This window comes from Balearica regulorum, chromosome 1, assembly GCF_011004875.1.
Source record: "Balearica regulorum gibbericeps isolate bBalReg1 chromosome 1, bBalReg1.pri, whole genome shotgun sequence".
NCBI lineage: Eukaryota > Metazoa > Chordata > Aves > Gruiformes > Gruidae > Balearica > Balearica regulorum.
Window position 1 is genome coordinate 74,924,697 of NC_046184.1, and position 22,010 is coordinate 74,946,706.

The 22,010-nt window shown below is 36.9% G+C and overlaps 2 protein-coding genes across 11 annotated transcripts in view; one reads left to right on the forward strand and one right to left on the reverse strand.

The window, feature by feature from the left end:
• ETFRF1 (electron transfer flavoprotein regulatory factor 1) lies at positions 1–5,940 on the forward strand. 3 transcript variants are annotated; one of them, XM_075759041.1, is made up of 3 exons: positions 1–300; positions 510–606; positions 707–5,940. In XM_075759041.1, exons 2-3 carry the CDS (start codon positions 562–564, stop codon positions 920–922), a joined length of 261 nt encoding a protein of 86 aa, XP_075615156.1. In that variant the 5' UTR covers positions 1–300; positions 510–561; the 3' UTR covers positions 923–5,940. The 3 variants fall into 3 exon arrangements, with proteins under 3 accessions (XP_075615156.1, XP_075615166.1, XP_010299057.1); XM_075759051.1 differs by lacking the exon at positions 1–300 and having other exon boundaries at positions 307–606; positions 707–925; positions 1,210–5,940; XM_010300755.2 differs by lacking the exon at positions 1–300 and having other exon boundaries at positions 307–606.
• Positions 2,639–22,010, reverse strand: part of KRAS (KRAS proto-oncogene, GTPase) — a 26,764-nt gene continuing 7,392 nt past the window's right edge. For 5 of the 8 annotated variants that reach the window (XM_075758992.1, XM_075758983.1, XM_075758965.1 and 2 more), the window contains 4 exons: positions 21,560–21,738; positions 19,010–19,169; positions 11,607–11,692; positions 6,254–10,141 (listed from right to left, as the gene is read on the reverse strand). In XM_075758992.1, coding sequence (XP_075615107.1) covers positions 10,105–10,141; positions 11,607–11,692; positions 19,010–19,169; positions 21,560–21,738 — 462 coding nt within the window. In that variant the 3' untranslated portion in view covers positions 6,254–10,104. The other 3 variants (XM_075759014.1, XM_075759008.1, XM_075759020.1) reach the window with 2 other exon arrangements.

Below are 22,010 nucleotides of genomic sequence, written 5' to 3' on the forward strand. Positions count from 1 at the left end.
TTTTTTTTACGTTATATTTTGCCAGTATGCACTGGCTTCAATTCGTAATGCACGGAAACGATTTTTTAAAAAGCAAAATTTATGAACGCAAAGGAATTCCTACAGTTTTATTTTTTGTATATATTCACCACTGTACGTATATATGCACGGAGCTACAAATGTTCCCGTAGCAGAGCCCAGAGAGGGGAGCAGCCGGGCAGAGAAGCGCAAGCACCCGGAACGCAGCCGATGAGGAGCGAGCGGACAGGCGAGCGCTGCGGCGGCTGAAAGGGTTGGGAGGTTTCTTGGTTTGTGTTCGAGGTGAGGATGGATGGAAGGGGAGATGAGAAACTATAGACAGAAAGAAAAATTGAGCCAAAAGCAGATGAGACAGAGTAAAACCAGAAAATAATGGAGTTGGAGCTCCAATAAGATGAAGTCTGGTTAGAAACTCTGGAATTCCTCTGGAGGATGAGGCTGGGATTTGTTGACTCCCATGGAAGGCTAATGTCAAACTGATTATTCTTCAGGTTAAAAAAAAAAATAATCAGACAAGAATAAAGAGTTCACTGAAATGTGAGAATGGCCAATTCTTTAAGAGGTGAAGTGTTGAATCTGTACAAAAATGTAAGTGTCTTAAGTGCCGCAAGCACTTTCCTTAACCAGACAAAACCCTTTTACTGCGCACTCAAGCTATTAAAAAAAAAATTTTTTTTTTTTCTTCAAGCTGCTGTACCTTGGAAGGGAGTATCCCAAAGGAGCAGACTACTTTAGAAGCCGTTTGAAAGCAGCTTTTCTAAAAAATAAAGATGTGAAAGATCCTGAAAAAATTAAGCAACTAATTGCACGAGGAGAATTTGTTATAAAAGAATTGGAGGCCTTGTACTTTCTCAGAAAATACAGAGCTCTGAAACAGCGCTACTACAGTGATGACGATCAATAACTGGTATTAATGACTTTGCATGTAACAATACAAATCCATAAAAATAAACAATAAAAGAGCTATAACCTCAGAAGATACGAAACGTAAATCCTTCCAACCCATCTGAAGTACAAATTACGACTTTGCTTCCCCTTAAATATTTGCTTGAGGGATTTGGGGGTTGTATTCTATGGGCAATATTTTTTTCTCAACTGCTTTTGACCTGCTTGAGCTAAATCCTCATGCATGAGAAGAATTCTGCAGGAAGTAGTGGTAATGTGATTCTGTTCTGTTTCACTTTGATACAGATGTTGAACAGACAGCTCTTACATTGCCCGATAGCTGTGTGATTGAATGCTGACTCAAGGTGCTACACTTGTCACTTAGAAGATTAATCTGGTTTTGAAAGTCTTCCACATTTAATGGTTTGTTTCCACCATAAATGAGCAGCTTGTCAAGAGGAAAGTAAATTCTTAAAGCTTTTAACTACATCAGTGTAACGTGCAGGAGTCATGTCGGCAGGCTGGCAGAGCTGCTTGCTGTCTTACTTCGGGGTCAGGAAAGGGGTGAATTTGAACGATCATGATTTAAGCACTTAAGCCCTAAAGACAACTCCTGCTACTACTGATTTCTGATGTTGTCTAACTATTGTAGCAGGAATGTAGAACTTGATCCTTTCCCCTGGAAGAAAAGTTTGACCACGGATGTTTGTTCCATGGCTAACTCTGTAGACCTTGGCTTGTCTTGGCTGTAGATGAGACAAATTTGTGCCAGAACTGATACTCTGCGTGTATGATGTTTTGGGTCCCCCCTCCCCCAAAGAACTAAATGTTACTGAAGATAGGACAGAAATAATCTTTGAAATATAGGCAAGTAATTAATTACTGCAGTAAAACTATTGGCAATAGCAACAGTCCTTACACATGTAAATTCCAGAATGGAATTAAAAAAAAAAAAAAAAGGCAAATTAGACCATACGCTACCTTGTGATGAAATAGATGTGCTTCGGTTTCTAGCACCAAATTGATGTAAAAACCAGTCCTTCCACATCGACCTAACTCTTCTACAGTATGTTGCATTTAAACCTGTTCTGAAGGAATACCTCTGTATACAAAATTTAACCTACTCTTCTCAGTAACTGATAAAAGATGATCCAGAGTGTAAGTTATAGAACAGCAGCAGTTTCACGCTTTTTTCGCCCCCATAGGAGACAATCAGTACCAAAGAATGTCTTTCATATTTTCTGTAAGTAAGTTAGTTGATGGAAGGCATTTGATTGATAGAAGAAAAGAAATGTGCACCTGGGACTGAACACAGAGTAGCTCTTCAGAGTATTTTAAGTTTGTAGACCAATTCACACAAAGTCTGCTGTTAGACTAAGGAAAACAAGGTCTCTGGCTATGACTGCAGACGGTGCAGGCGAAGCAGCACACCCCAGCGAAACGAGAAGCACGATCTCACCCAAAGCAAAGCTCTGCTCCTCGCAGACGCGGAATGCAAACGCGGCAGGGACCAGAGGAGATGGATCAGTACCATAAAGCATTTTGTCAAGGTGTGGCAGCACCCCCTCCCCGAGGAAGGGAACACCAGCAGGCAAAGCCAACAGCTTTGTGACGGGCAACAAGTACAAGAAATAAACTGAGACCAACTGCCTGATACGTGCAATTCACGGGACGCTCTGTTACAGACATGAGGTGCTGAAATTATTGGAGAGAAAAAGGAAACTGGGACAGAAACTCACAATAACTATTTTTTATTACATTACAATAAATAGGAGCAGTACAGTTTGACAAAAAAATGACAAATTCCAGATCACCTCACAGCACGTACTCCTAAAAACATTAAAAATTTTAAAACAAACAGTGGTCTTTTTTTTTTTTTTTATTTTTTTAACTTAATGTCTGGTATGACCAACATTCCTAGGTCACGCAACCAAATGATGGAAAAACTGGATCACACTGCATATGTTCCACATCAAATAAAGCACAATGTACAAAATGTGCATGTTTCCGTTTACACTATACAAAAATAGTTAAAATACATTCCAGGTAAACATATTACATTAAGAAGTCATTCTAGTAAGAAGTTGGCACTCAAGAGGAAAAAGCAGAAGTATTTTCAACATGAAAACACAAGACAGTGGAATAAAGAAATGTTAGGAAAGATTTACCATCTATGTAGCTTTATGTAAACTAGAGACAAAATGATTTGTTTACAGTTTGATGGTCTTTGAAGGTAATAATTGTATTGCTTCGTAGTACAGACAAGAGCAGAAGATTGTGTGACACTATTTACCCATTACAGAGATCCTGTTATTGTAACGAGATCTATACAGTGAAATGTTAGGTTAGCAAAAATTTTTGGGTGATGAGACTGGGCAAGGGAATTCAATTTCAGTTTTGAGAAAGCCAATGATAAAGCTGTTTACCAGAGTTACATAAAGCTACTGTAAGAAGGTGTTACTCCCTGACACATGGCAATTTAATGTAGTAACGTGGTAAGTGATTCACATGTTCATTTCGTAGTTGCTATCAGAACAGACAGCATCCAGGGATGTTCTTTGAAAGCATTTCAAATAGGGAAAGACGGAATAATTAGAAGATCGACTTGTGCAAGCTGCAATCCAACATGCTTCACCAAATCTCAACAAATATTAAGACAAAACAGCACAACAGTGGCAAGGATGTGTATTTTTCTTTTTTTTTTTTTTTAAAGTAAAAAAGGGCTAAATAGATTTTGTACTAATTTAATTAGATTGGTAGCTACAGACCATATTTACTGGGAAAAAAACCCTATTTTATATATAGCTTTACATTAGAGCTATGTAAATCCACATTTGATGATTAAGACATTGCAGCTTAAATCTCTCCAAACAGTTTTTAGTTAAATTAACGTAAGAATTTTAGACCAGCCCTAATTTTACATGCAGTGTGACTCAGTTACCAAAAATCTTCAAGTAATCTTAAGATTACTCCCATTTGGCTCAAGGTATACTATCCACTTTTCCTACGTTCTTCATATATAATTAAGAGTGTCTAAAAATGTGCAAATAACTGTCTCCAAAATGTTTTTACCTTGGAAGCTATAAAATGTTTTGCGACATTGCAACATTAAGAATCTATTCTTATTCTTGTTGGTCCTTATGATAACGTTAGGTTCTCCTATTACTGTTTTTCAGAATATTTCATAATCTAAAGTTTATTTCACATCGAAGCTGAAAGGGGGGGGGGGGGAAATCTGGGTTTTGGTGGAGGGTGGGAAATGGGGGGGCGCAGGCAGGGAAAGGCATTATTTCTCTCAGCCACATTGAAATTAAAGAACACGCAGCAATCTAGACAGTATATGTCCCCTGCCAGCTTTGCAGCTCTCCACCTATGAGAGGCACTGTGGGGGTTTTTTTTGTAGAAGCAAAAGAATACTTTTCTCATGCAGTTGCACCTTTGACATCATATAAATGGTCCAAGTTACACAGGTCTATGAAAATTGGACTGTGAAAAATTTCCACATCATTGTTTAGGTATGCCTTAGGTTAGGGCAATGCTGCTATTCCCTGTTCCAAACTTTCCAGTGTCCTGAACTATCCTATTTCAATGTCTTGTGTTTTATTTTCTCGGGTACACCAGAGTCACATTTTCAAATTGTACTCTGCAGCTGAGTTAGGTGCTGTGAAGAAGTGCACCTTCCGGAACCCAGGCCCTAATGAAACGATCAAACAATGCAACATTTACAGTAAGACAACAGGAACTGGCAACACTGGAATTACTGGCTCTTACTTTAGTGCAGAATAACTAGACTACTGCAGTACCAAATATGAAAGCTTCTGCAAAAATTCTGCATTAATTCCAATCAGGAAAAAAAGGGGAGGGATGGGGAGAGAGTTCACAAGAGAACTTAATCACAGAGAAAGACAACATTAAAATCTTGGTCTAGCTTCATGACAGTCTAGACACTGGAATGCCACTCACCAACCATTTAATCTGTGCAACAAAACTAGTACTTCACAAACATCACACAAACGACATTGACTCTGGAAACCGTGTTCTATGCTGACGGTTTGTGCAAATTCCACACCATTTTTATGGCATAGTGGATTTCCAAATTATTTGCATGAAGCAGCTAAATTCAACTCATTCACTCATCTGATGTTACTAGAATTTAAAATTCCTCCCCTATTTTGCACAAAATCGGCATTTGGAAATATTTAATGCCACTCTTAGGGAAAAAAAGAACGGTTTTACTCACTGTATAATTTAGTATTCATTCTGATTTAATTCTTATGGTAAATTCTGGATCTATGTATGAATTAACCTAAGAATTTGAATCAACTTATCTGTTAAGGCTTTCTAGTATTTCCTAGAGACGCTGAGGGTGAAATCCTGTACCTACTGAGCAAAGCTACTTAAAAGTTTTGCCGCTGGGGGTCAGGAGAGCTAGGATTTCACCTTGGTCTTCAGACACAAAAAGTTAGTAAAAGTCTTAAAGCAATGCATTAACAATAGCAAATCAACCTAATTAGAACTTTTACTTTTTCCATTGCCAGATGTGCATTGTTGTCTTTTTTTAATTTTTCTTTTTTTTATAGAAAAAATAGAGTATTTAAGGAGTGACCGTGACAAATTGCAGTGAAAAATCTTTTTGTGAAAGTATTATCTTTACATTCATTAAAGTTGATCTGAAATGCTACAAGACTAGATGCCTAGAAGCAAAATCTACAGGAAGACTATAAAGGCTTCTGGTCTCTCTATATTGCAGTCAGTCTAAAAGAAAAGAAAGGCTGAAGTGAAAGTCTCTTTTGCTAACTAGTCCTTTTTCCCAACCAGATTTAAAAACCAAAAAATTAAAGGGGATGTTAGAATGTGTAGAGCATCATTTCATTGTTTGGTTTGCACACAGAACAGAAGTTCACAATCAGTAAGAAAAATAGGAAGTTAGCAACTGTGCATGCACCAAAGAGTCCTAAGACAGTTCTCAGGTTTTTGTGTGTTTTTTGTTTCTTTTTTTTTTTTTTTTTTCTTTCACAGGCATTGCTAGTTCAAGAACCAACAGTCAAAGAATACTGGCACTTTAAGAGGAATGAAGTTTCCACTGTCATTTAAAACAAGCATTCAGGTAAAGCTAACAGGATCATGAAGCAGAAAGTAAAGTAATGCTAAAACAAATGCTAATAATTTAGTGTAATGTACAAAATTACTTAAGTACTTCTTAAGAATAAGGATAAATTGTATTTACATAATTATACACTTTGTCTTTGTCTTCTTTTTCTTCTTTTTACCATCTTTGCTCATCTTCTCTTTGTGTTTTCTGATTTCTCGAACTAATGTATAGAAGGCATCATCAACACCCTGAAAAAGATACATGCACGCACACATTAGGATCACGTGAAGAGACTTACATGCCTGCTCAGGTACAGTTTTCATCTGACCTGATCAGGTGAAGTGTGCTCAATCAGCCGTCTGTTTTGCTGCCTGCCAGGAGAGGTTACACCATCTTCTCCTTTCTGAGGCTTTTATAACATCCCCTTGAGTAGACTGTGGGTTGGAGGAATTGGTGGGGCAACAGTCCTCCTTCCTGCTTCTTGGCAAGGGATGTACATGCTGGGAAAAACATGTTCAGATGGAATGGGAACTACGATTGTCTCCCATCATGTAAGAGGAATATGTCTGACAGCATTACGGTGCATGGGCAGAGGGGCCTGCAGGAGAGCAGCTTTGGGGAGTGGGCTGCCATTGCTTGAACAACAAATTAATCCTGGCTACAGGCTGTTCCTCTCCTGAGTTCTAAGGAGCACTGAAACAACTACCCGAACAAACTGGTTTGATGCCGCCACCAGCTAGCACCTGCCTGCCCTCTTTCTCAGCTGTTCCCCAAACTGGGCTTACAGCAGCCTGCAGGTGAGGTACTGCTCAGGGGTTGACCACAGATACTCCATAGGTCCAAGGCCATTACTAATGCGGTAGGGAAAGTAATTTCATGTACTGCCCTCTTCTCCATCTCGAAGAGGGCACATGTTATCCCACCTCAAAGCAAAGTGTAGATACCACACATTTAGACTATAACTATGTATATTGTTACCACAGAATAAAGCTGTGAAGAATTAGTTAGCTTTGTTTATGCCCTAATAATTTATATGCAGCTTTAAAAAGTAAATACAAGTATCTGTAGCAAGAATTCAATACCAGAGAGATAGTTATGATTAATCTACATATTCAGGTCATTTCTCAGGCACACTGACAGAGTAATCACACCATGGTTTTATAAATCTGTACATATGCAAATCAGTCAAATCAATCCCTTGTTCCAATGATAAGTTATTTGATAAATCACTCTATTCAGCTTACATAGTTAAAGACAGCGAACACATCATCTATGGTGCTGTATCATGTACAGTCACTTAAATTCTCCACAGCTCCAACAGTTACACTACAGACACAAAAGCTAATAATGTTTTTTGAGGTGGGGTGGGGGTAACTGTAGCTGACAAAAATTATCTCTGGTCAAAAGAGACCAACACATCTAAAAGCCCGATATGAAGCATTATATCAAGTACCATATATACAGTACACTTCGTAACAACCTATTTACATGAAACAGTTTATTCTATTGCCTAGCTTTCAGGTAGCTCCAAATTCCAATGAAGTACCATGTTGTCAGTCAGCCTCATTAAGCCAAACTTAATAGTTTGAGTACAGTTATAAAACCATTAAGATAAAAAATGATCTTGATTCTTCACTGCCTTACTCCTTGTATTATCTTTTAGATAGATCAGAAACAGTTGTATAATGTTCATGTATCACAGCAGCCAACTGCACCACTACAGAACTGGGTCTAGAAGTTTAGCTTACAACTGGCAGCAGCTTCCTACCTCTCGTCAGCTACAGAGTTTGCCTTCAAGCTGCCAGTAAAAATCAACAGTCTCTGTTTACTTCTGTATGCCTACTTCAGTAAAAGAACTGGAAGTGAACTCTGAAGAGAGCGCTACAACAAAATGCCAAAAATCACCTAATTCATTACTGTTTCAAACACCAAATAGTGGTGAAACTTAATACAGCAAGTCCAAACAACAGGGAGGTGTCAGATAGCTTCACTTGTAAAGGAGTGCTCCCAGGATAACATAAATTTATTTAAAACCTTCACATTTCAAGTTCATCGAACATTTACAAATAACTGATGTTCGATCAAAGTCCCTGGCAGCCTATCTCCCAATACTAATAGCGCACTTTTGCAAGGTCTCGTAATATAAAAAAAAAAAATCCATTTGCTAAGAACTTATTCTACATTTTACGTTGATCAATAATGTTTTAAAATTGATGTAGCGTGCCTAACGGAAGAGTAACCTTAGTTCTGGAAAAGGTCATGTCCCCCATGAATCTTTTGAGAATTAGAAATGGTTGGTATTATTTTACCAAGAGCTAGTGTATTTTGCTTGTAACTTCAGCATTAATGCACAAAGTGAATATTTAGCAATGTTCACGTAGGGAAATCATCTAGAAGTAGTGAAAGTCCAAAGTGCATTTACTGCAGTTCTCATCTCAGCCAGCCAACTGGGAGGACAGTATTAAGAACCAATCACAAAAGACAGAATAGTTTCATTCTTAGAACACTAGAATGGTCTAAGAAAAGCCTCTGCACAATATGCTTCTATGAGACTGTTCACATTTCGTTACAAAATTACCTTTCAGTATTTCACACTCATCATTAATGCATTAGAAAAATACTCGTTATGAGGACAGTCGTTGGCTTTCAGCAGTATCTTCAAATCAGACATGCTAAACAAAAATTGCAATTTAAGTCTTCAAACGAGCAACCCTCCCTCATTAAACTGGTTTTAAAATACAGAGAAAACAACTTGTACAAAGTAATATCCAGAGACTATTACAGGCCTTTAAACACAACTCGCAATTAAGGCTGAAATCTTTATTCTACCTAGTAAGGTGATGATCTTTTAAATACAGTGCATGTTGCTAAATACTAGGGAAGTGACTTAGCTTTCATCCTTGCATTTACACCTTTGTAGATCAGGCCTTTAAAATTATTAATTATCTATTTAGTAGTTTGGTCCTGCCACAGTTCCTCTTAAATTCAGGTAATGTATATAACATGACATACACAACTACATTTAGAATATTTGTGAATTGGAACTGGAGAACTCAAACTGAGGTCTTTCACTTTTCAGTCTGTGGATTAAAGTTTTAAATTTAAGTAGTGGATACTCTGTTTACAGAAGGTCCCTAAAGGCATCAATACTGTAAGATCAAAGGCGGTCAACCTTTCTAGTTACTTCTTTCAGCAAGAGGGGACTGCACGCAGCTGACCTTCCTCCCTCTAACAACAGAGTTATTGTGAGCAAGCTTTTTGGAAAGCGTAAGATGTACTGAATGAGCACTTTAAGTCCAGGCTCAGGATTAGAAACTCAAAATTCGCTGTGCATGCTCAGAACTATACCACACTGCCTCAATAAAAGTGCACGGACGGACCTCGCTCCTGGCACTTGTTTTTCCAAAGGACAATTACAAAAGGCAAAGGGAAAGGGAAAATCGGAACTGCTCCCACAGAAACAGCCTGCTCCTGGCTACAACCTTTCTATGGAATACCACGTGGTCCCATGACCGTAGAGAAATCTGGATATGTGGTTGCATGGTTACAAGCATGTATGAGACTTGGCAACTAACCTGGCTATCAATAATAAACCCTGAATTCATAAGGAACTGGGAATTCCTTAATAGCCCAGCCCCCAAAATAGACCCTTAAAAAAAGTTTTAAGTTGTAGAGAAGAGTCTTTCTTATATTTTTTTAAAATATAATACATATATACATACATATAGGTATCAGTCACGAGGAAGAGAAATTAAACCACCACAGAAAAAACCCAAAACTGTACTTCTCTTGGACACAGGCAGAAAGTAAGTAGGAAGCTGGGAGAAAGAAAGCGTATGTTCGCTATCAAAAAGAATCTTAAAATCTAAAAGATGTTTCCACTGAAAAAATAATGAAAACCACAATTCCCAACATCCTGTTCTCCATCTCCCAAGGAAGTCCACAGAAAGGAAAAGCAGACAGAATTCAAAATCTTTAAAGTCCCAGCATACAAAAAGAAATTCCACTCTGAGGTATGGCTACATTAGTAAGACAGCAAGAAATGGCAAAGTTGGTTTTCAGAAGGCTACAGAAAGTAGGCTTAAGCAATTTAATTCATATGGCTCTCATCAAAAGTAATCTTGCCATGTTGCTGGTAGTTGTTTTCTGATAATTAGGAAAGAATAAAACAAAGTATTTTGATGGCATCAATTTTCCCGATATTTGGATGCAAGATTGGGGAGCTTTGTAACTGAAGTTTCCAGTTTCCTGCAAAGGAAACCTTTGATACAAACAATATCACAAAGTGTATCTTTTTTAAGGAAACATCTAAAGAATTATCTCAGAGCAGTCATTCATCACTTAAAAGCTGAGAATACAATGAGCCTGAGCAGATCTAGTAAAAACTGATGAGAAACAAGATTTCTCCTCCCTTCCCCAGAAAGAGGAATAAAACTCCCTTATTGAAGGGAATATTCCTACAGTTGTGAGAGTCTCTTTAGGATACAAGTCAAATTCCACTGCTGCTCTGCAGGATGTTCTGAAGTGTGAAAAAACACCTTGAAAAGCAAATAGCTTTTCTTTTACACAATGGGTAATTCCAGGTCATCCTCCTTTTGGACAAGTACATAAGGAGTAACAACCCAGTCTCTGCACTGGTGCAGTAAGATGTAAAGAATTAATGGCTGGTAATATATGCAAGGAGCTATTCTGATGGTTTGTTCAAAAAAGCACTGGAAGTGATTTAGACTAGCACTTCTTCCATATCATAGTTTCTTATTCCCTCTCCTCTTCCCTTTTCTTACAGTAGAGTATACAGATAAAAAATAATTTTATGAAAATTTGAGTATTGATTTTTTTTTGTTTTTTTCCCCGTTGTTGTCGGTTTTGGTGTCCCGTGTCCCTCCCCATTTTACTTCACTGTTGCTTCCCCTCTACCCCTTGTAAAGGCTCTCAAAGAAACATTACCATTTTGTCCTCATCTGGATCACTCATGGCATTATAGTTGACAAAAAAGAAAACTAATATATTTCTGGAAATGGTAAGAGTGATTATTTTTAAGCTGGGGGAAAAAAAAGGGAAAAAAGGCACGGCATAAGGAAGGGCCTGAAAGTTACGAAATCCTGTACACCAGCTGCTAGCCAAATAACTGCTTTGCTGGATGAGGAACTTTCTGTTTCTGCATCTGAGAAGGACTATAAATACTATAATCCTCTCCCCTCAGTTCATCAACCTGAAGATTCAATCAATATTCACTTCAACAGTGTCTGCAATATACTTTCTCCTCTTAACTTCTTCACGCTCAAAACCCTTTCACAGATGGAGAACTCGATATGCAGTAAAGACTTCTTGTTAATCTATTTATCAAAACCCCATGAAACAAAGCAAATCCATAGTATTTGGGCGTTTGCTAGGAACATTATTCAGGACTACTATACTGAGATGTGATTAGGTTTATATCATAAATTATGTCATCAATTAACCATAAAATGTCTGATTTGCAAGACACTGTCAATCTTTTTTATTTGGCAAGTGATTTGTAAGACTTACCCTGTTACATTAGAAAACTTACCCTGTTACATAACAAAACTTACCCTGTTACATTACAAGGCATTTTTTAATTTTCACGCACCCTGGAGTCTTTTCTTCTTTGCTGATTTTTTTCACTCTGTACTGTCGAATCTCTCGCACCAATGTATAAAAAGCATCCTCCACTCTCTGCATTGTAAAACACAACTCCTTAAAAACTGCTTCGTTAACAATCGTGACATATTGGGACACCCACGGCAGGGAAAAAGACCACAAAAAAACCCCAACTGAAATTATGAGCTTTACTTGAGAGAATATATGGCTCTCCATTTATATATTTAAAATGCTAGGCTTGCACATTTACTGCTTGGTAAATACTTTTAATTCCAAGCAAAAGAGACACACTTAAAGAATATACTGATTACCAATTATTGTGAATATCTACACTCCTTCTTTCCTGTACAGAGTAACACTTGGACAAAAAAGAGTAAGAATGATTTTCTTCCATTGCATACTGTGCTGAAAATAATACCACTTGTGTTACTGAATCTTTTCACATGGTTTTATGGGCATGGATGTATTTAGCAGGCAGAAGACCTTATTAGATTGGTGACCAGGGGTACTTATAAATACACACAGCTAACCACCTATTTTCACTTCTTAGCCAAAGTGAGAACCTGTTACTGTTTGGACAGGCAAAAAAAAGTAAGCTCATTTATGTTCTGTTCCTTATATAAGAAGGGGTACTTTCTTTGCAAAAATGTGTGGAAGAAACTAACAATGTATAGAAAAAGTCTAAACACGTAATTTCCTAAGAGGTTACAAAGAAATAAAATCTTCCAAGCATACTAAATTTTGGGCAATATTGTCTTTAAAGCTTACTCTGTAAAGTAAGTAGCACTATGCCATTAGATTTACAGAGAGATATGTGAGTCACGGTAAGGTGCTTTTTAGAAGTACCTTAAGTATATTTCAAAGTAACTTTCAAAAGTAATTACTCATTGTAATTATAGAAGCTATTCTTCCATGCAGAAAAAGCAACAAGCTCATCATTATCATGTTTAATAGCTTGGTTCACATCAATGTACAAGGCAGACCCAATCTGTTCTCTCTGGGCCAGGCTCAGGCATCCACGAGGGTCCCGTAACAACCACTAAGCGCAAACAGCCTGCGAAGTTCTGCTCTCAGGTTTTTCCTCTACTTGAGGAGAGCTCTTCAAGCATTCCAAGGATGACACAGAGCTACATGTTTTACTTCTCTGGTTGGACACCCTACCTTTCTGCAGCTTTGTGTTTAGGCTACTTGGAGATGATGATACAGTAAGCATTTAAGGAAAAAAAAAAAAAAAGGGATGAGGTTTGAAGATATCTTTAAGCAAATACAAGATAAAAAGGTACGGCACCAGCTTTAAGTTATATCTGTTATTTCAAAGTGATTATATCTGTGCATAAACTTAAAAAATTAAGATAAATCTATGAGGATATTCTTGTTACAAGATGCAAAATGTTTAGCTGCAGCTTTTAAAGGGGAGAGCTAATCTCTCCTCTGCTTACTGTCAATCTCATTACTCGTCTCCTCAATCAGATCAACAGGGTTCTTAATTTAATACAAACTCATTATTTGAAAATAAAACCAGAACAGACTGATGATACTGGCAAACAGTACAACATTTAAGCCTCAAAACTTTATTACTACCCAAACGCACAATCTGGGCTTGTATTTGGCAGATTTTCCATAAATTATCTCTCCAATTCATCTTCATATTAACTGTTTTTGTTATTAGGTGCGTAACATTTATTGCCACAGTTACTGGGTCATTTTGCATGAACTGTGGCATAGGTTATCACATTTAAGACTCATTCTTAACACATTGCTGCTTATCTGAAGGTTCTTCTGAACTACAGCCACTTGAATTTAAAGATTAAATGAATTAGATTTATTTCTTGGACTGTATTTCTCTGGTATATACAAGGTGCCCTGTTAGGATGTAGTGAAGTATTGATGAGGTGACAAGTCTGACGTTCCAGGTGTGCGAGTTTGCAAAATGTAAAGGAACCCATTAAAAACCAGCAAAAACCAAGTAAAGCTCATATTTTCATGTTTTCCTGGAAGGAACAGAAGTTTATTCCTGAAGAGGAAACAGTAAACGTTGATCAGCTGGCACGTGCCAAAGCACAGGCTGTATGAGAATCAACATTTTTGCAAATCTACTGTTTTGCAGTAGAAATATGTAATTTGATTATGGAGCTTTCACATGAATAATTAGATAACAATTCTTCAGTCGACATTTATTGCCAACTTTCCCATCACCAATGAGCTGTAATTTGCTTTAGCAATGCAGAGAGAGACACAGACAGAGTGAGAAAAGCAATTGCTACTACTGCCACCACCAAGAATAGTCTTATGAATCCCGTTGAAAGAAATTATTCTGAAAGAAAAAAATCTGTACAGAGACACATTTTCTAATTTCATTAGCACAAGGTGACATTTTAAAGAGCCAGGTGCCAATCTTATAAACTTAAGAAGTCATTTTAATACGAATTTCTTTTAGGATTCTTCAGCAGTTTTTCCTTAAATGAGCATGCACCATATATCTAAAATATGATTAACCAGTTCTTTTAGCTGGCAGAACTGGAAGCAAAAACATCCTTTGGCAGATATTAAAAACTTCAAAATCTAAACAGCCCAAAGAACCCATGACCTTGAGGCAATGTTTTCAAGATGCTTTTGACTCCTAGGAGACAGCGAAACATTCTGTTTAAAACATGACTATGTGCAAAGAAATATTATTTCAAATAAAGACCAAATTCCAAAAGGGAATTTTCACAAGTTCCGCTTCTGTAAATATCGCTTAAAGGGAACTAATGAAAGTTAGCCCTGACACCTCAAAAGTGTTCTGCGTCCACCTGTATACACTTTATCAGAGTTGGTCTCCTAAAACCAACTGTAAGACAAATAAAAATCAAAATTACCCATGAGGACATGAGCAAAAAAAATGCTACTCACTTGCCTAAAAGCACTCCCAACATAAAACTTCGTAGTGGTAAAGTCAGCTTCACCAATACTAGAGAATACACAAACCTGCAAAAATCTCCTAGCTCCTGTAACATTTAGCTCACAGGTAAAAGCTAATTTTTTGCTGTCTCTAAAACAGAGATAATACTTCAAAGGACTGTTTGGAAACAGTTACCACAACTCAGCCACATGCAACACCTCCACTAGTTTGGGGAGAGAGTGTTAAGCTGATCATGCTATCTTATGATGGTTAAATACCATACATCAGTAAATTCATATTAAATACTGCACAAAATCATGATTAAAGTTACAAAGTTAATCACTCCAAAGTTAAGAAGTGCCAGAATTACAGCTGTCTGAATTTCACCCATTGTGCTCATGTATCCTTTTTTTTTTTTTTTCTGCACCTATTTCTGTTTACATTAGGTAAATAACAAACACGTTTCCTCAGCATCCTGGAGTCATTCAGCACACAAGCTAGATGACAGAATTTGTTTCAACATTATCAAAACCTTTTTTTTTTTTCTTCTTCCTTGGGGCCTTATTCTTGGGAAGGACTAAGCTTTTTTGGAAAAGTTTTATGTTACAACAAACAAGTGACATGAAAAAAACTCAACCCACATTATGAAGTCTGACAAAGTTCAACTTCTTGAAACCAAAAAGTTTTAAAATGGAACCTGTACACATGAACTACATGAAAAATGGCTTGGAGTAAAACATGTATAATATCATTAAACAGATGAGAAATCCATGAAAATTGCAAGTTGGTTCAGGCAAACTAAGTTATCAGTTGTTCATGACTCTCAACTGAGATGTAGGAATGAAGTTCTGTAAATACTGCATTGCTTACTTCATCAGACCAGGCACAGGTTCTCAACTTATTTTCATCACAAGTTTAGGGCCTAATCTATTGTACATCAGAGAGCTGAAATAACTATAATGCTTTTTATAAGCATTCTTAGGATTTCAGCTCCTTCATTAAACACTTCAAAAGTGTGTTTACGTATATATTCTCAAAGTGAGACCTAACACTTTGGGGAATCCTTTATTATGCTTACAATAATGCCCATATATCTGCTTTTCCTTTGAATTCAATACTAGCAGAACAGTTGAAATGTTGCAAGGAAAACAAAATCCTACAGTCAAACCACATTTGGGGTACAGCCTTACAGCTCTTCCTTGTGTAACCCACAGGCAAATGGAAGCCCAGTAAAGAATACAGGATGCACATTTATCCTTGGTGGGGATAAATCGAGTTTGCCTCTTATCGATATTATTGATAATATTGAGAGCTATATGCTCATGTGGACAGGGAAGAATCTGAATTTAATGCTTATGTCAAACAGAAAAGCAAAACCAGCTATACCTAAGATATTCAAACCCTTCTGCATAAGAATCATGAAAGGACAAGTATAAGTGATGCAATATGCCTTACAAAACCACCAGTATTGACACACATTTATATTTAGAAATAGGACTATCACTATTTTTCATAAATTACATTATATTAATTTCAGTCAGTGGTCTAATTTAAAAAATTAATAATTTATAGCTTTAGACCCAAGTTGCAGGGTCCACTAAGTGAATGTTTCACAAGAGCTCAACAACTTGTATGAAAATTCACACAGTGATTTGGCTTAAAACACGACCTTTTTGCAGTAAGTTAAAGTTTACATGTTTACTGCCAGTGAGAACCAAATAAAAACAAATACACTAGTTTTTAGAGCAACTTATTTCTGCACTTCATTTCTGTGGTTTTTCTCTTTCCTATTTTTGACCTTTTGCCTAAGAATTTTTAAAAATCTTAAAAACCTGACTTAGTTGGAACTGAGACACCATTCTGCATAAGCATACGATGCCATCACTTAAAAAAAGTGTTTTGGCAATCAAAACAGACTACATGGACAACTCCTTTCCATTTCCATCTCCTGTGTCTCCTTCCCCAGAAGTCCTTCTGATTCCCTTTGAGGTCCAGCAGAAGTGGGGCATGGGGAAGGGCTGAAGCAAGAAGATGGTGGGGGCCCCTTCAACAGGGCATCAGTGCTGACATTTTCAGTGTGGTGGGAGTTGCATACAGGAAAAGAAGGTTCCTACTTCCAAGTAGTCATGTCAGACTTTCTACAGACTCCAGAATTTACCAGAGCACCAGCTACATCTGTTCATACTTGGAAGTTCTGCATGTAACCAGAGAGGACCAGAATTTATTTATTTATTTGTAGCCAAGGACTGAATTCTGCCCAATAAAAAATATAGTCCATGGGCCACATGCAGCTCACAAAATGGTATGAATCCTCGTACTTTGGAAGAAGGTACATATAGATGCATAGGTACATGTTTTTAATATATGACAGTGTGACTGAAAAAATCGTAATATGTAAATACGTATGTATACAGATTTATGTACACACCTACATGAATATTTAGATGATCTTGCTGTAATTAAAGATCAGGTTCTTCCTCCAATTCCCTTTTGTCTTCTCAAAAATATTTTATTAACACAGCATCTTATGAAGCAATTTCATAACACAACATGTTATGAACAGCACTGCGAAAGAATCGGCAGCCATACCTAGTGGTTCCAACTTCTAGAAGCCAACATTCTCAAGAGAGTCTATTGGGACCTTTATTTTAAAATCCACGAAACACCTTTAGGGACTCCTCATCTGTAGAGGGTGTAAAGCTCAGCTTTGAAAAACAAAAGCCAACAGTCAGATCCCTTCTATAACATTACAGTTGGTACCTCCAGAAATAATAAAGTCACAGGTAAAAGCTGTCAAATTATAGAATGACAGTTCACATATGTCTGATCTGTTGTCCTCTGAAATAAATACAAACCTCTGGCAGACCTCTTAAAAGTCTGAAAGATCAAAAAAAAAACCAGATACTACTTTGTGTAAACAAAGATTTAAAACTGGAGTGGTGATTTTTGAGCATGCGATTTTATATTGGCTAGGCATGGTGAGGCTGCTTGTAGGAGTAAGCTACAAGTGGGGCAGGGAGAAGAAATCTTTGAAAATACACCATCATACCAATATACTTTTATTAAAAGTGGCTATGCAAAAGGAGTATTTCCTCAGCAAAGCCTGATGCTCTGTAAAACAGACTGAACAAAGTAAAATCTAGATGTTAGTACAGAACTTCTATTATTTCGAATCTCAAACATGATTTCAGAGTTCTTCCTTTTTTATCCCAACATCTCACTGACAGCCGCTAATACAGGACACCTTCCAAACAAAAGCACTGTGATTATTCAGTCCACTATCTTCAGAACACTCTTGTGGCCTAATTTATTCTCAGCCATTAAAGTTGTCTAGTTCTGGTTTTTTTTAACCTAACAGAGACTTTCTCTATTGCCAAAAGATAGCATTCCTTTGATTCCTCTGTAAAGTTTTACTAATTATTCCAGTTTTCCACTTGTCAGAAACTTGGGTGGGTGCAGCAAATTTGCACTAATAAAATATTAATTTCTTATATCCAAAAATAACATGTACTGTCTATGAGAAAATTCTGCCAAATGATACAGCTGAATCTATTTAGCAGTTACATTGAGCAGTTACTCCAATTGCATTGTTACTTTTATTTGCTTCCTTCTGCTGCACCTAATTCCTGATTCATAACTTGCACATAACACTTCAGATTATGAAGAGAATATGGAGTTATTTGGCTATTCAGACCTGATCTAATTTGTACAGACAGTAGGTCTTTACTCTTAAAAGAAAAACCACAAACCAGCATTTTTCAAAAAGAATAGCTTTCTTTCAGAAGTACAGAACCAGTTTCACCTACATCTCTATAGCTTATGTTCTCCTGAATACACAGATGTACCACCATGGGCACCTTTGTCCTAGCAAACCCTGAGAGAAGCCCTGAAAGGACCCTAATGGCTGCCTCTTTCACCTGTACCAGTGGGGTGCAATAAACTATGAGTGAGCTCTAAAGTCTTAGAAGAGTATCGCTTTACACAAGCAATTAATCCAATAATTTAAAAAAAGACTTATGGTCAATTGCTTAGCTATAAAAAGGTCTGTCGAGCACATCCCACTAATGTCGAATCAATGCCTCAAAGAAAAATTCCTTTTGTTATTAATGAAAAGACTTAAAACAGAATAAACTAATTAGCTGTTTGTCTGCTTAATCCTCTTGCTGAGGGGGAAGAAGAAAAAAAAAAGGCATTTCACCTCTAAGTAGAAGTGCTTTTTATTCTATTAAAACCTATCGCAATGTTGAGAATGCTGCAACCATCTGACAGTGGAGAGTAAGAGCAGTCCAGGTCTCATTCTTTGAGTTTGCGCAACAGAAGTGAATCACTCATTAATAAACAATTACCAGTTGTCAGCGAGTTGAGAGAAAGAAGAGACACCACAAGAATTTCTGCTCTGGAGAAATGTATCTATTGATGTGACTAAGCAATTGTCAATCCCTAGAATAATTAACTTAATGATAATTCAGATGAGAGTTCTGCATTTGCGTCTGGGAAGTTTTGAACTTTACCTGTCTTGTCTTTGCTGATGTTTCAATGAAAGGAATTCCATAACTTCTTGCTAAATCCTGAGCTTGTTTTGTATCTACTGTTCGGGAAGGCAAATCACATTTGTTTCCTACTAGCACCATTGGGACATCTTCAGAGTCTTTAACTCTCTTTATTTGTTCCCTAAAAAGACCAAAAAAAAAATAGATTGTATTTAACAGGTATTAATACTTTATATGGTAGATTTTAAAAAAATGAAAAAAATTAACAGATTTCAACATCATTCTTTGTGTTAATTTACTGCACATACACTATTAGGAGCCACCAAAAAATAAATTGACCAATCCTGTCACCATCAAGTTTACCATCTTATTTAACAAAAAAAAAGTTGACATTTTGCAAGCTACTATAGATTTTGATGTCATTACAATTTTTCTTTTTTTTTTTTTTTTTTTTTTTAGAAGTGTTTAGTTTTTAACTGCCAGAAGCAGCCTAAGATTCTCTGGTACAAATCTCTCATACTCAGCACTCATACTCAATTCATCTGCTAAGATACAACACTGTCAAAAGCACTATGCCTGTTGTCTCAATTTCGGTTTGGTTTTGGGGTTTGTTTTTTTTTTTTTTTAAATTAAATACAACATTACAAACTCCGCATTTAGACGGCGGTTTTTAAACTTTGAAGACCACTGCTCTGGTTCCCTACAAAGAGAAATTTGGTAAGAGAGCCCTTTCAAATACTAGTTAGAAAGCACTCTGAAATACTAGTTAGATGTACTTGTCAAGAATCTCAAATAACAATCATTAATTTCATTACTTTTGCCTTCCCAAATAATTTAGCAGCATGTTCCTTAATTAATACAGTCACTGCTTTCAGTTATTTATTTATAAGCTTTCAGCTTCAGTCTGCAAGGTCATCCACAGGTGTGTGAACACAGCAGAAACTCCCATCATTCAATTTACAACATTCTTTGAAATAAACTGGTAAGGCCTTCTTATGCAAATCTGCAACTCTCTTTTTACAAACGAAAATTCCATATAAAATCCTCTATGCTCCTTCTTCCCCTTATGTCAACATCTATCTTACCTTTTTCCCTTCTCCCTCTACAACCAGAGGAAATGCATTTGTAATAATCCAGTTAGATAATGAAGAAAAGTTCACAGCTCTTCTGAGAACAATAGGTATGTGGTTTTCTTAGTTTGTCATCCCTGCTATGTTAACTCTTAACTGGGTTTTTGTTGGGTTTTTTTTTTTTTAAGTCACCAGTACCGATACATTCAATTAACACATTTTATATACAATGAAATTTATACAGAAGCTGGCTAGCTCAATTCAAATATAAAAAAGAAGCAGTCCTGAAACAAAGCATCCACATTCTCAATATTGATCTCTTCCCAGGTTAGTATGCAGCAATTTCGCGCCTCTCATCTGCAACAGTACTCCCCCGATCCTGCTGCTGCTCCAGGGAGATAAGCCAGCAGTAAGCTATTTCTGTAAGCAGGCATCTACCTGTTTAGCTACTCACATCAGCACACTACACAATGGAATGAGCTGACTTGCTGGCATACGGGAGAAAATGAAACTATGCGATCAGGGTAGTTGCACCTGCTGGCTTCAATTACCTTGAACTGTCATGGTATCCCACCTTTAAATGAGGAACAGTAACTTCTACTTGTAACAAAAACATGCAACTTCAACTTGAGTAGGTATTGGGGTTTGTAGGTAACACTGATAGCAAAGCACTCCTGCACTATACGGCAACACAGATCTGATAACATTATAAATTATAAACTATGAATAGCTTAACATTATGTGTTTGGGACTAATCTTAAACTGATGTTGCTCAACTCAGTGATCTTTGGCAGGATTTGCATTGCCTTCTAACAGAGTACCCAAGGAGAATTCAGTATAATAGTAGGCTACTAAGTTACCAATCTTCTGGTATGGTCATCACCAGAGACTGCTTCTATTTCTATATCAGTGTAGCTGACAAAGAAAGCATGAGTTGAAATTTTTAACTAATTATGTATAAAAAAAAGAGAACATGAAGAAACTACTAACAGGTTATTTTTTAGCAGTTATCCTGGAGCTGAGATTTTGTGTGTGCCTCCCCTCCCTAGGCATCAGGGCTCACGCATGTTAGTCTATTAGTAACATTCCACACGTATTTCCCCTCCATCCCCGGAACAAAAGCTAACAATTGACATTATTGTCCGTACAATTTCAATTGCATATATTTTTCCATCTTTACATACAATTTTATTTATGGAATGGGCAGAGTTTACCTTTGGATAAGTCTTCACTGTGAACAGGCAGAAATACTAAATCACATTAGTTTATAACAGAATAGCTTTCAGATATTTTGTCTGCCTAACTTGTGAGCAAGGCAGCTGATTTTCAGATTACCCAAAATTACAGACCTACAAATGCACAAATAAGTTGCAATATTGCAAATTCGCAAATTTCCCCTCAGATGCTATTTCAGAAGAAATCGTTCTATTCTCTAGTGTAAGGGCAAGCAACATATCCACCTAATGACAAGGGTCAGTCGATTATCTTTCGATATACACACCTATAATGGTGAATATCTTCAAAAGACTTTGTATTGTTTATAGCAAATACACAGAGGAAGCCTTCCCCTGTTCTCATATACTGATCCCTCATTGCACTGTATTCTTCTTGACCTGCTGTATCGAGAATATCCAAGAGACAAGTTTCTCCATCAATTACTACTTGCTTCCTGTAGGAATCCTAAGAAACAAAAAAACATAAACCTTGGTTAAATACAAACAAGTAAGATTTCAAGCACCTATAACTCAGAAGATATTAAAGTTGTTTACTAGTAATCGAGCATGACTGAAAACAGTTAAGAGTTAAAATCCAACTTTACAGATGGACAAGTGACAGTAGGAGAATAGTGTCCCATATTTACACGTATATAGTAATTCAGAAGTGGAAAGAGCACTGCAAGGACACGTTCTTATCTGTATTTGGAATCTTCAGTGAGTAACAGCAAATGTGTG

What these genes read in the sequence shown, in the direction of transcription:
- ETFRF1 (XM_075759041.1), top strand. Translation starts at nt 562, where the DNA reads ATGGCCAATTCTTTAAGAGGTGAAGTGTTGAATCTGTACAAAAAT. An exon ending in TGTTGAATCTGTACAAAAAT is followed by an intron (nt 607 to 706) that starts GTAAGTGTCTTA and finishes TTTTTCTTCAAG; the next exon opens with CTGCTGTACCTTGGAAGGGA.